Genomic DNA, 15,550 nt, shown 5'->3' with positions numbered 1-15,550 from the left:
AATACAGGTCCAGAAGGGAGCACCTAAAGGATTAGAGCAAAGTCTCTAAGATCACAAAGGAGAGTTGGGGAAGGCTATGGAAGTTTGTGGGCTCTGATTTCATGATGGGCTTACAGTTACTGTAGGTCAGCAGGGCAGATAGTGAGGAAGGAGAGCGGGAGCAAAGTAGGTAGAAAAAGGACAAACTCGGTGAGGCAGTGAGGACAGACTGGTACTGTTTTGTCTATTTCTCATCTATTCCAAACCTTTATTATGTGGATGGCCCAAGGCTCAAACTGAAAGAGATCTGGTAGGAGCTGGGAGAACCTGAGCCCCTTGCTGCCCCACCACATGAAGACTGCAGTCAACAGATTAGCGATAAGTATGAGTTGCACCTGGGGCCCTGCAGCGACCTGACAAATGTAAAGGCTTTTGCCTAACTCTGCCCCTTTCCAAATCTCAGGCAGGTTTCTCACATGACCAGCCTTAACCAGGAACCACACCGAGAAGAGAACTCTGGCAAACACAGCTGATAGAGAATAAAATGGCATAGTGCCCAGACATCCCTTCATGTAAACTGACCCTAAGATGGAGTTAAGCCTCTCAAAGACAACATATATTCATTTGATAATAAAGCCTATCATAGTACAGAATTTTAATTACTGCATTTATTTGCAAATTTTCCTCCAAACTTTTTTCTAATACCAGAAACATCACTACCAGCAAAGAGGTATTTATTTTGCTCTTACCAAGATAAACATAAATGTAAAACAACATTCAACATCTTATCACTGTTTGATTTTTTAAATGGAAGAAATCTACTTAATACTTCTCTATTCCCACCGAACTGCCCTTTACCACCTCAGCTCTTCTCATACTATCTTCTTTCTGCTTCTCCTAGGTCAAAAGTATTTAAACTCCAAACATAGGGCCTTCCTTCTTGTTCCTCCCTGCAATGTGGCCTTTTGTCAAAACCACCAAGGCCATCTGTCAGAGTCGTATAAATCTAAGCTATAATTATGAATATGAATTTAAGTTCAGGTCTTTCTTACAGAGTTTTCTGTCCCATATAAATTAAAATATGAAGTATGTCACCAAATTCTATATCCTTGCAAACCCAACTCAGCTCTGAGACTGGTAACATCCCTAATACACTCTTGGAGTCCCTACAGATGTCTCTGCCCTCATCAAAGAATTTCTCCAGGGAGAGTAACAAGCTCAACTTCGTCTGAAGTCTCCTTGGTCCCCAGGGACACATTCTTCCATACAGTAGTGGCACTGAACTCCCACTTGCCAGAAGCATTAAAATTGGGCCCAAGCACTTAGCTGACTTAATAGAACCTTCTGGAGATCACAGCTTTTTCAATAATGTTCCCCTCACTTTGGGAATTTTCAGGTAGGGTAACTTCTCAATAGAAGCATTTGCTAATAAGTTAACTCATTAACACATTATCCCTATGATATGGTAAAAAGTCACCAGGAATTGGAGCAGAAGATCCAAAGGTTGGTTCTAGCACAAGTCCCAAGGAGAAGGTAAAATCCACCTTTTTTTCCCCTAATGTTTATTTTTGCGAGAGAGAGAGAGAGCATGAGCAGGGGAAGAGGCAGAGAGAGAGGGAGACAATCCGAAGCAGGTTCCAGACTCTGAGCTATCAGCACAGAGCCCTACATGGGGCTCAAACTCATAAACCATGAAATCATGGCGGAAGGTGGATGCTTAACCGACTGAGTCATCCAGGCAGCCCTGAGAAGGTAAAATCCATCTTACAGGGGTGTTGTTGTGAAGTGGAAATTAGAGAATGGATATCCTATTCTCACCCATAATGACCCCTGACTGACTGAGTCCATTACCCACCTTTTTGGTAAGGAAATACCTTCCCTTTCCTGCATTGGGCCCTACATTTGGGTAATGGAGTGTTTATAGGACTGCATAGCCAATTCAGGGGCCACTTCACACCACACCGAGCCACCATTCCCTTGTATACAGGCCCTGTGGTGGACCTGTTCCACCATGACCCGTAGCCAATTCCTGTGAGGTGGGAAGCCTTTCCACACTAATGGTGAGGGTTGTCTTTTTTATTCATCCTCTTTCTCAAAAGGGTACATGCTATCCCTCCCTTCAGTCCAGCCTCACATTACTCAGGATTAAAAAGGTACCCTAAAAAGATTAACGCAAACATATTACATGTTATGTGACATAAATGCTTATTAACATAGAACATGCTTTTCTCCTTCTCTCTAGGTTTTATTTTATGTCACACATGGTCAACAATTTGCTTTTTGTTCCAATAATATTCCTAAGATAAGACCAAATATTTGACTGCAATTTCCTTATTTTTTCTTAAAGTTACTTATAATGAAGTTATAGCTATAAATATAATAAAGATATAATAAAAAGCAAACAAATAACCAAACATAGCTTAATGAAAACTAAAGCTAATGTCTGCTACATTTACATTTAAATTATAGAGAAGTAAGTATGTGGAAATTATCTCCATCATCAATAGCAGTTGCTAGGCTTATAAAATATTTTGTGCATGTAGAGACTACTAAAGCACAATAGATTTCAGTTCTCTTCCCTCTCTTCCTCATGCTGGTCTTATCAACATCCCTAGTCTGCAGACAAAAGTCAGTTCTGACTCTGAAGGGCATTTGATCATAGATTACACACAATCAAAAATTTCAACTTTTATTTATTTTTTTTAAATGTTTATTTATTTTTGAGACAGAGAGAGACAGAGCATGAATGGGGGAGGAGCAGAGAGAGAGGGAGACACAGAATCCAAAGCAGGCTCCAGGCTCTGAACTGTCAGCAGAGAGCCCAACGCGGGGCTCGAACTCATGGACCATGAGATCGTGACCTGAGCTGAAGTCGGACGCTTAACCGACTGAGCCACCCAGGCGTTCCATCAACTTTTATTTTTAAATGTTAAACTTACTACAGGCTGATCAAAAAAGATCAAATACGACTTCCTTAAACATGCAATATTTGAAACTGGAACTATTGGTTTATAACTGGTATTTTTAAGGTGCAAGAGCATTTCACGAAGATGTTGCCTGTTTCAAATACTGAATAAGATCTTCTCTCTCACTCTTCTTTTTAAGACCAGCAAAGACCATTTTAGTTCCAGGGATATATTCCTTTGGGTTCTCTAAATGTTCTATCAGAGTTTCCTCTCCCCAGATAATACCTACAAAGGTGAACATAAGTTTTAAGTTTGTGTAGTTAAATTTGTAAGGTTTACTTTCAGATGTGACCCACATATTTGAACAGAAGATTATTCCTGGATTCAATAGGAAAACTATTACAACTGGGAATACTTACAGTTTCTGATCTACAAGAAAATTCCAAAGTTAGTCTTTAGTGTTCTAGTCTTAGGGTTCCCTATAGAAATCTAATACTCGCATGCTATTTAGCATGGCCTAAGGTACAGGAATAAACTTCCAACCCCAGACATGTTGGACATAAGCAGTACCCTATTCTCCTAGAATCAAAGTTCCTTCTAGAAGAGGCCTTAGAAATTAATCCAACCCCTCATTTTGAAGATGAATAAATGACCCAAAGAGAGAAGAAGAACCTGCCCTAAGATACAGACTATTTAGAGTTAAGAATGGTGACTACTAACTCATTTTCATGTTTTTTCTTCCAATCATAACAAGTTGCCTCTATCCAAATCTCTATAAAAAACCTATGGTTTCAGGAATCCAGTTTTATAATGAGACTGAAAGGCTGTCTCTTCTTTTTTTCCTTTCTAAAACCAGTCAAAAAGAATATGGACAAAGAGAGACAGAAATACTAACTTCACTTTTGATAAAATTTATCAAACTTAATATAATTAGAAGACTACCAAAAATATAAAACCTGGACGGAGTTAAGAGGACATCTGTCACTAATGATCTCAAAAGAAGAGTTCTCCAAAGTAGGTGGTAAATCCTAAGGGGTAAGTCATAGTCCTCTGACTATGAAGCTGGCTGTGAAAATCTTCCTAAATTCAATTTGACACCACGAAGGGTCAGAGGAGCCAGGATTAAAGAAGAAAACACAGTCTGCCTTTTGATTTCCATTTGCATGGAATATCTTTTTCCAACCCTCCACTTTCAGTCTGTGTATGTCCTTACATTTAAAGTGAGTATCTCTTGGGGCACCTGGGTGGCTCAGTCAGTTGGGCATCTGACTTTGGCTCAGGTCATGATCTTGCAGTTTGTGAGTTCAAGCCCTGCTTGGGGCCCTGTGCTGACAGCTCAGAGCCTGGAGCCTGCTTCAGATTCTGTGTCTCCCCCTCTCTCTGCCCCTCCCATGTTCATGCTCCATCTCTCTGTCTCTCAATAATAAATAAATATTTTTTTTAAAAATGTTTTTTAAATAAAGTATCTGTTGTAGGCAACATATAAGTGGGTCTTAATTTTTTTTATCCATTCAGTCACTGTACGCCTTTTGATTGCAGCAGTTGGTTCACTAACATTTGAAGTAATTACTGATTGGCTGCATACTTACTGCCATTCTGTTCATTGTTTTCTGGTTGTTTTTACAGGTCTTCTCTATTCCTTTCTTGTTTGCTCTCTTCCCTTGTAGTTCGATGGCTTTCTTTATTGTTACATTTAGATTCTTTTCTCTTTATTATTTTGTGCATTATTACAGGTTTTTAATTTGTGGTTACCACAAATTCAGACAGAACATTAGATTCACACAGAACAGCTTATGTGTATAGCAGTCTATATTAAGTTGATGGTCCCTTAAGTCTAAGCACATTCTAAAAGCATTAAATTTTTACTCTCTCCTCCATGTTTTTACATATATGATGTCATATTATTTTTGTTTTGTGTATCTCTTGGCTAGTTTTTGTAGACATAATTGATTTTTACTACTTTTGTGTTTTAAACTCCATACCGGCTTTGCAAGTGATTAATCTACTACCTCAACTATATGTTTCCTTTTACCTCTGAAATTTTTTCCTGTCATAATTTTTAGTTATGATATTTTCAATTAAAGAATTCTCTTTAATACTTCTTATAAGGCTTGTTTAGTGCTGATGAACTCCTTTAACTTTTTTTTTTTTCAGTCGAGTTTGTCTGGGAAACTATCTCTCCTTCTGTTCTGAATGATAACCTTACTGGGTAAAATATTCTTAGTTGTAGGTTTTTTCCTCTCAGCATTTTGAATACATCATGCTACTCCCTTCTGGCCTAAAAAGTTTATGCTGAAAAAAATCAGCTGATAGCTTTATGAGGTTTCCCTTATATGTAACTGTTTTTCTTTTCTTTTGCTGCTTTTAAAATTCTGTTTATCAGCACTTGTCTCCATTTTAATTATTTTGTGTCTTGGCGTGGACCTCCTTGGGTTCATCTTGTTAGGGGCCCTCTGTGCTTCTTGAATCTGGATGTTTGTTTCCTTCCCCAGGTTAGGGAAGTTTTCAGCTATTATTTCTTCAAATAAGTTTTCTACCCCTTTCTCTCTCCTCCTTCTGCAGCCCCTATAATGTGAATGTTATTATGCTTGATGATGTTGCAGAGGTTTTTTAACCTATTCTCATTTTTTTATTATTCTTTTGCCTTTTTGCTATTCAGCTTAGTGGCTTTCCATCACCCTGTCTTCCAGATGGCTGATAGTTCCTTTGCCTCCTCTAATCTGCTCTTGATTCCCTCTGGTGCATTTTTTAAATCTCAATTATTGAATTCTCAGCTCTGCTTCTTTTATGTTTTAAACATCTTTGTTGAAGTTGAAGTTCCTGGAGTTAAGCCACTGATTTTCAAAGCCAGATATTATGGGGATTTGTCTTCCAGTTCAAGTCCTCTGTGCCAGGAGTGCCTGGTGTGGAGTCTGATCCTCTCACGTCTCTGTGTTTGTGATGTCTCGCCTATTGTGTGCTGGGGGTTTAGTTCCCAATTGTGTTTCCACTCCTCTTAACCTTTTTGATGTGGCCTTCTCTCTATGATTAGCTGTGGAAGGTCTGTTCTGCCAATCTTCAGGTTGTTTTCAGAGTTATTTGCATAGATATAGCTGTTATCTCAGTGTATCCATGGGATGAGGTGAGCTCAGGATCGTCTCACTCTGCCATTTTCCTAAAACTCCCTGGGTTTGACTTTTTAAGATTCCACACATAATTGATATTAAACAGTATTTTTTCCTGTAACTTATTTCATTCAGCATAATGCCTTGAAGGTTCATCTAAGCTTTTGCAAATGGCAGGATTTCCTTCTTTCTCATGGCTGAATATTCCAATGTATATACATTTACCACAATCTTCTTTCTCTATTCATCTGATGATAAATACTTAGGTTGTTAACCAGTATTATTGTGGATAATGCTGCAGTGAACGTGGGGGACAGATATCTCTTCCAGATCCTATTTCATTTCCTTTGGATACATACCAAGAGATGAGATTACTAGATCATATGGTAGTTCTATTTTTAATCTTTGAGGAATCTCCACACTGTTTTCCATAATGGCTGCACCAATTTATACTTCCACCACCAGTGCACAAGTGTTTCCTGTTCTCCACACCTTTGCCAACACTTGTTATTTCTTGTCTTTTTTGATGATACCAATTCTAACAGGCATGAGGTGATATCTCACTGTGGTTTTCACTTGCATGTCCCTGATAATTAGTGACATTGAACACCTTTTCATGTACCTGTTGTCCATTTATATGCCTTCTTTGGGAAAATGTCTATTCAGTTCCTCTGCCCATTTTTTTATTTGGGTTGTTTGCTTTTTCACTACTGAGTTGCATCAGTTCTTTATAGATTTTGAATATCAACCCCTGCCCATTGTGTGCTGGGGTTTAGTTCCCAATTGTGTACATATAACTTACAAAGACTTTCAGATATATAATTTACAAATATTTTCTTCCATTACATAGGTTGCTGTTCATTTTGTTGACTGTTTCTTTTGCTGTGCAGGAGCTTTTTAGTTTGACGCAGTCCCACTTAATGATTATTGTTCTTGTTGTTTGTGCTTTTGGTGTCATATCCAAAAGATCATTACAAAGATCAATGCCAAGAAGATTTTTCCTGGAGCACCTGGGTGGCTCAGTTTGTTAGGCATCCGACATCGGCTCAGGTCATGATCTCACGGTTTGTGGGTTCAAGCCCCGCATTGGGCTCTGTGCTGACAGCTCAGAGCCTGGAGCCTACTTCAGATCCTATGTCTCCCTCTCTCTCTGCTCCTCCCCCACTCATGCTTGCTCTCCCTCCCTCTCTCTCTCTCTCTCTCTCTCTCTCAAAAATAAATAAAGCTTTAAAAAATTTTTTAAAAATAAGATGTTTTCTTCTAGGAGTTTTATCATTTCAAGACTTAAATTTAATTAAGTCTTTTACCCATTTCAAGTTAATTTTTATAAGTGGTATAATATAGGAATCCAATTTCATTCTGCTACTTATTATTCTTATGTAACCAGTAAAACAAATAGCAATATTATATCCCCAAATAAGTCACAAATATTACTTAACTGATCTGACTTAGGGAAATTTTATTTCTAATTCTTAAATAATGTTAAAGCCAAACCTTCTATGCAGCTTTTAATCTTTCACAACAATCTATAATAAGAGATATATTTGTAGTAAGTTTTAATATCATTTGTAATCAATGCTAACAAGCAATAAAATTGGCAGCTAGAGAAATAAATGTTAGGTTATAACTAGTCTACAAGTTAGGACTCAAAAGTTGAGTGCTCTTATAATGTGATAATAAAATAATAAAATGACACTATAGGAAGATGTTACTTTAAAAACTAAAGAACCACATTCAAATAATAAATCTAAGTTTCAGACTTATTTATTCAACAGTCTATCAATGAGAAATCCTATTGCAATAAATGCAGTTCAACTCTGACACTTATTGCCTGGAATTAAAACTGACTCCAGAGTCCCCAGCAATTCTGCCCTCACTTCAGACACCAGGTGCAAGTTTGGGGTCCCAGGCCACCCAAAATTCTAATCAACTGGCTATAAATTAGAGGGTTCTCAGGATCCTCTCAAGTTTGATAACTTGCTAGAACAATTTTCCAGAACTCAGGAAAACACTATACTTTTAATTACAGGTTTAACATAAAGGATGCAAATCAGGACCAGCAAGATAAAGAGATCCATATAATGAAGTCTGGGAAAGTCTCAAACACAGAGTTTCTGGGTCCTGTCCCTAGAGAATCAAGACTCATCACTCTTCTACTACACTGATATGCTCACCAATCAGGAACCTCAACCAGAGCTTCCAATTAAAGTGTCCAGAGCTTTTATGGGGGTTTTATTATGTAAGAATACCTATTGAGGGGTGCTTAAGCAGCTTGGTCAGTTAAGTGTCCAACTCCTGATTTCATGATCTCATGGTTTGTGGGATTAAGCTCCAGATCAGGCTCCACTCTGACAGTGCAGGGCCTACTTGGGATTCTCTCTCCCTCTCTCTCTCCCATGCTCACACTCTCTCCCTCTCTCTCTTAAAATAAATAAACATTAAAAAAAAAAACAAAGAATACCTAGTGAAACATTAGCCATGCGACAGAACTCAATTTGCAGCAACTATCCCCTAACCCTGGAAGTTGGACTGATATCACCTAGCCCAAAGCTCCAACTCTCTAATCACATAGCTGGTCTTTCAAGCTTGGCCACCCCCATCCAGAAACTATGCAGGAGCCTACCATAAGTCCCCTCATTAGCATAAACTCAGGTGGTGGTCCCAGGGCCCAAACTTGCATAAAAGAAACACTCCTATCACTTGGGAAATTCTAAGGTTTTCAGATTCCCATCTAGGAACCTGGAACAAAGACCAGACAAATTCTTTATTATAGAATACCTATTAACCAGTATTTTTGCACACACAAACACAATGACATTGTGTTAAAAACAATTACAATGATGTTTAAAAAGATTCTAAAGCACCCTTGACCAAAGATTAAGTTTTATCGTATTTTGTTTTAATATAAATTTTTATCATTATCTATGTATTTATTTTATATGTATATATGGGTGTTCTCTGAATAAAGATACGCTGACGTCCTAACCCCTACTACCTCAGAATATGGCTTTGTTTGGAAATACGGTCACTGCACCTGTGATTAGGTAACTTGAAATGAGATCATACTGCAGTAGGATGAGCTCCCAACCTAATATGATTGGTATCCTTATAAGATAGCCACGTGAAGACAGAGACACACAGGGATCATGAAACGACAGACATTGGAGTTACGCAGCTATAGACCCAAAACACCAAGATAAATGACAAATTACCAGAAACTAGGAAGAAACAAGGAAGGATTGTCTTACAGGTTTCAGAGAGAGTATGGCCCTGCAAACATTTTGTACTTCTAGCCTTTTGATTTTGTACTTTTGATTTTGTACCTCCAGAACTGTGAGAACATAAGTTTCTGCTATTTTAAGCCACCCAATTTATGGTACTTTGGTACAGCAGCCCTAAGAATCCAATATAGTCCTCAAGTGTTTACATATATTCTCCACCCCACTTTACCCTGGTTTGCTTGGAAACCCAAGAGAAGTCTGGGACCAAGGGTTTTGCTAGCTCTCCATCCTACTAAACTGTATTGTTCCCAACATTTCAGAAAGACAAAAAAAATCTTATTTTCACCAAAAAAGCTGTGAAAACCCTGCATGTGCTAATTTTGTTTTAACCAAACCATTTGAGTATCCACAGGTCCCTTTTCCCAATATTCTAAATAACAAAAATTTCACTGTATCTCACCTATCTGCAGTGTAAGCACCTGACAATTAGCTTTTTTGACTATAATATAAATGCCTGACATTAAACTTTTGTTTACCATGGCATCCACTTCAAAAACATCCAGTTTGAGTAAACACATTGCCAGTTACGTGAGTACATAAACAGCCAGGGTCCTCTACCCATGAAGTTAACCCCCCTTTTTAGAAAGCTCTGGTAGACTTAGATAACTACATTTGAGGACTGCTTGTTTTCCCCTTCCCATGCTTTAATTCCCACCCTTATGTTTTAAATTCACCAATAAAGAGTGAACCTGCAAAACCCTAGGCACCCCACCCTTGACTCCAATAAAAGCAGAACGCTAGACCTGCTCACTAGCTTGCTCTCTCTCTGTTTCTCTCGCGTGCTCTCTCTCCTCTCAACCTCACTGGGTGGTCCCAGGCACGCCATCTAACCTCCAGGAGTTGTGAGTAATAAATCTTGTCTTTTCAAAGTTCCCTGATAGTTGCTGATGAGGTGTGTCTTCCCATCATAATAAGAACCACAAGGCCTGGTCCAGCCACATCACCAACTTTGGTTGGGGAGATGTCTGTAGGGGCTCACTACAAGTAGTATGGGCCCAGGTGAGTGTCCCCAGGCATTTCTAGTCAATAACATCACTATAGATAGGCTAAGACCAACCCAAGACACTATCTTACTAGAAATATTAACACAGGTTAAAATAAGCAGAATCCCTCTTTTGACAAAATGAAGCTATTACATGTGCACTCAAACAAAAAACACTGTGCACAAAACGCCAACTCCTCTTTTTAAACCCTTCTCCTACAATATAGTCCACAAAGCTCAAATAAGCACAATACAAGCACTATAAAACCCATTAAGAAATTTTAAAATACCAAATTCAAATCATGTATGAAGAGTACTCACAGTTGCAATAATCTGTATTTTAAACTTCTCCAAACACCAAAGCCAGACAAAGACACCACAAGAAAACTACAAACCAGTAACTCTTGTCACTAATGCAAAAATCCTCAACAAAATACTAGCAAACTAAATCCAACTCACATTAAAAGAATTATACACTATGGCCAAATGGGATTTATCCCAGGAATGCAAGGATGATTCAATATAAGAAAATCAATTACCTTAGCATAACACATTAATAGAGCAAAAGGAAAAAGAATAGATGATTGTTTCAATACCTGCAGAAAAAAAAATTGACAAATTCTAATATTCTTTCATGACATAAACACTCTGTAAACTAAGAATAAAAGATAAGTTGCCTAACATGAAAACAGGGATTTTTGGAAACCCCCAGATAATATCATACCCAAGGTGAAAAGCTAAAAACTTTCCCTCTAAGATCAGGAACATTTTTACCAGTTCTACTCAGAATTCCACTAGAAGTCCTAGCCTGATCAATTAGGGAATAATAAGAAATGACAGCCATCCAAATTGGAAAGGAAGAAGTAAAACCACTTCTATTCACAGATGATATGATTCTAAATATAGAAAATCCCAAAGGAGCCACAAAAATCTACTGGACTAACAAATTCAGCAAAGCAGGGTGCAAGGTCAACATACAAAGGTCAGTTGTGTTTTATATACAAGCAATGAACAATCCAAAAAGAAAATTAAGAAAACAATGTTATTTATAATAGTTTCTAAAATAATAAAATACTTAGGAAAAATTTAACCCAGGAAGTGAAAGACTCATACACTGAAAATTACAAAACATTGCTTAAAGAAATGAAAAGAGACCTAAATAAATGGAAAGTCATCCCATGTTCATACATTGGAACATTAGTGTTGCTAAAATGGCAATACCCCCAAAACAATCTATAGATACAATGCAATCTCTATCAAAAATTCCAAAATTTTTGCAGAAATGAGGAAGGTGATCCGCAAATTCACAGAATTGCAAAAGGCCCTGAACGGTTAAAATAATATCAAAAAAGAAAAACACAGCTGGAGGGCTCCACACTTCCTAATTTCAAAACTTACTACAAAACTACAGTAATAAAAACAGTAATAAAAATAGAATTGAATATGTAGCAGCAAGCCCCAACATATATGGCCAGTCTGTTTTTCAACAAGGGTATCAAGACCACTCAACTGGGAAATAATCATCTTTCAAGAAATGGAGTTGGGATAACTAGATAACCACATGAAAAAGAATGAAATTGAACTATTTCCTCACTATCAAAAATCAAATGAATATGGGTCAACAATCTAAATATAAGAGCCAAAACTATAAAAGTATTTGAAGAATACACAAGGGTAAATCTTTAGTAGGACCTTAGATTTGGTGATAGATTCGTAGATTTGGTACCAAGAAAATACCAACAAAAAAATAGATAAATGGACTTTATGCAAATTAAAAACTTCTGTGCGTCAAAGGACCTTATCAACCAAATGAAAACAAACTACAGAATAAAAGAAAATATTTGAAAATCTCCTATTCGATGAGGGTTTAGTGTCCAGAATACATAAAGAACTCTTACAAGAAAAAAGACAAACACTTCAAATAAAAAATAGGCAGAGGACATGAATACACATTTTTCCAAATATACAAATGGCCAACAAGTTGTTAAACAGAAAAATTTCAACTGAGTGAATTTAAGGATCAAATTGGCTTTATTCAATGATTTATGAATCAGGCAGCATGTAGAAAGGAGTTCAAAGGGCAACAGAAAGGGAAAGGTTTTTAAAGGCAGGAAAAGGAAGTGATAACAACAACAAGGAAGAATTATTTCAGGAAAGGTCACCTCCTTTTGGGGAACAAACCAGGTGGATTACCTTACCAGTGCCCACCAGGAAATTCCAGACTAACTGGTTAAGATTACATTCCTGGCAAAGGTTGAAACTACAATTAGGTTAGGTACTAAGCCATGGTTTGGTGTCCTGTGCCTACCACAAGTGACTCCATTTTGGGTCTGTGGTTTTCTTTTTAACAAAGCACGTTAACACATGTTCAACATCATCATTCATTAACAAAATGGAAAGCAAAATTGTGAGATACCACTTCACACCCACTAGGATGGCAATTTTATTTATTTATTTTTTTACATTTTACTTATTTTTGATAGACAGAGAGAGACAGAGCACAGTGGGGAGGGGTAGAGAGAGATGGAGACTCAGAATCCAAAGCAGGCTCCAGGCTCCAAGCTGTCAGCACAGAGCCCGACGTGGGGCTCGAACTCACAAACCACAAGATCATGACCTGAGCCAAGTTGAAAGCTTAACCAAGTGAGCCACCCAAAAGAAAAGAAAAGAACAAGCATTGGAGAGGATATAGAGAAACAGGAATTCTACATTACTGATGGGAATGTAAAATGGCAAAGCTACTGTGGAAAACAATTTGGTATTTCCTCAAAAAGTTAAATATAGATTTAACAAATGACCCACCATATACATATACATATGCATATACATATACATATACATATACAAAAGAACTGAAAACAGGGACTCAAACAAATGCTTATTCACAAATATTCATAGCAACACTATCACAAGAGGCAAAAGGTGGAAACAATCCAAATATTCATCAACTGATACATGGATAAACAAATTGTGATATATACATTCAATGGAATATGATTAGCCACAGAAAGGAATGAAGCACTGATACATGCTACAACTTTAGTGAACCTTGAAAACATGCCAAGTGAAAGAAGCCAGATACAAAAGCTCATATTTTATGATTTCTTTTTTAAGACTATGTAGGCAAATCCATACAAATAGGAGGCAGATTAGAGGTTGATTAAGGGTAGGAGAAAATGGGGAGTGATTAATGGGTACAGGAGCTCTTCTGGAGTAATGAAAAAGTTTTGAAACTACAAGGAGGTGTTGATTACACAATATTGTGATACCCTAAATGTTACTGACTTGTACACTTTAAAATAGCTAATGTTGGGGCATCTCGTGACTCAGTCAGTTAAGTGTCTGACTTCGGCTCAGGTCATGATCTCGCAGTTTGTAAGTTTGAGCCCTGCATCTGGCTCACTGCTATCAGCACAGAGCTCACCTTGGATCCTCTGTCTCCCTCTCTCTCTGTCCCTCCCCACTCATGTTCTCTCTCTCCCTCTCTCGCAAAAAATAAACAAACATAAATAAATTAATTAATTAAAAGACTAATGTTGGGGCACCTGGGTGGCTCAGTTGGTTGAGGATTTGACTCTTGATGTTGGCTAAGGTCGTGATCCCATGGTCATGGGATTGAGCCTGGGGTCAGGCTCTGTGCTGAGCGTGGAGCCTGCTTAAGATTCTCTCTCTCACCTTCTGCCCCTCTCCCTGACTTGTGCAAGCTCTCTCTAAAATAAAAGTAAATAAATTTTAAAAATGGCTAATGCTATGAGGTGTGAATTTCACCTCAATAAAAAGAATAAAAAGAAACAAAAACAAAATAAAATAAAAACCTTTCCAAACAGTAGTGTTGTACTGATCTGAAATTTGGGCCAGTAAGAAATGCAAGCCTCCAAGAACAATTCAAAATAGAGTTACAGTCTATTTTGAGTTGTACCCTATTTTTGAGGTAAATGTTGATGATATGTATGTATGTACACATATATCTGGGAATAACAAATTTCTTTGCAAAGATATTATAGTCTTTTCTAACCATTTTCAATTTTAACCCTAAAATGCTTTCTCATGTTAACTGCCATCCACCCACCTTCCACCAACAAAGAAATCACGGAACATACTTTTTCAAACTATTTTATAACATCCCCCCACTACTACAAATAGAAATCACTACTACAAATAGAAAACTACCATTATGCCATTAAAATATGGTTTGATCTTTTTAATTTAGCTCATGCTTTTCAACATGGATGTACTGCATAAAATGAAATACCTTGTATAGGTAAAAACCTGTGTGATCAAAAAGAAACCAGGTATCTAAACATAGATCTTATGATATAAACCAGTATTTCAGTAATATAAACATGATGATTTTATTTTTAATGCAGCAAACTAGAGAATTATATCAAATCATGTCTTTTCTCTTTGCTACAAAGTTTCTAGTTCTCTCCCACAACTGCCTAGTTTTTATCTTTGTTTTTGTTAGCATCGGAAAAGAAAATCCTGGTGCTTGTCCTGTTTTTCGTCCAGGGCCAGAAAGGCCCCAGAGATTTGGACCAGTCTTGTGTTTTCCACCTTTTTCCACTGTGTGGCACTGAGCACATTTCTGAATAAAGATCTTCTCACCTGCTTTAGCATCTCCCCTTCTATCCTGCAATGAAACATTAAACCACACACCAACGTGTGTGTGTGTGTGTGTATATATATATCAGATTTGCAAAACTGGGAAAAAAAATTCCACCATTTTAAAATGAATACTAATTATATTAAAAAAGGTAATTTAAAGTATGCATCCTTTAAAGTCTGACTGCTCAAAACCAAATATACTCTAGCACCTAATTTTATAAAGACATCATCTCATGTAACAGGTTTATTTTAAATTTCTAGCTATAGCTACTTCAGGAACTTATACTATGGTATAAGCCTGGTTTTACTTCAGCCTTCACACAACTATAGTGATTTATCTAGGTCAATTATATTCTATTTTTAATTTTCACTTCCAAAAAGGGCATGTGCAAAACATGATGCAAAGCATATATTTCTAATTTGGTATCCCCTCATTTAAAAATAAGGATAGAACAAAGTGGAAAGGTGTTTAATTGTGATATTATAAGCACTTATATGCCTGCAATAATAGATAAAACTGTAAAATTAAAAATCATACAGAAAAGAATGAGGCCACAGCAGGCTATATGTAACACATAATTTCTCATTTACTTTACTTTCAGCTATAAACACATCTACCATGTTAGACCAAGCATTATCTCAAAGCAATCAAGTAATATTGAGTTCAGTCAGCATTTGTATGTGTTCAACACC

At 37.2% G+C, this 15,550-nt stretch overlaps 1 protein-coding gene across 2 annotated transcripts in view; it reads right to left on the bottom strand.

Annotated features, from left to right (window-relative positions):
* Positions 1-15,550, bottom strand: part of PDE11A (phosphodiesterase 11A) — a 413,203-nt gene that overhangs the window by 389,666 nt on the left and 7,987 nt on the right. The window contains exon 1 of one of the 2 annotated variants that reach the window (XM_049615976.1): positions 14,721-15,119. The exons of the other annotated variant lie outside the window; for it this stretch is intronic. Within the exon in view, the coding sequence (XP_049471933.1) occupies positions 14,721-14,896 (176 nt within the window). The 5' untranslated portion in view covers positions 14,897-15,119. Of the gene's footprint in view, positions 1-14,720; positions 15,120-15,550 lie in introns of those variants that run through there. 2 annotated transcript variants of the gene reach the window in all.

Source organism: Panthera uncia (assembly GCF_023721935.1).
Source record: "Panthera uncia isolate 11264 chromosome C1 unlocalized genomic scaffold, Puncia_PCG_1.0 HiC_scaffold_3, whole genome shotgun sequence".
Classification (NCBI taxonomy): Eukaryota; Metazoa; Chordata; class Mammalia; order Carnivora; family Felidae; genus Panthera; species Panthera uncia.
The sequence above is the reverse complement of the archived record's forward strand: the minus strand, read 5'-3'. Positions and strand labels throughout refer to the sequence as shown.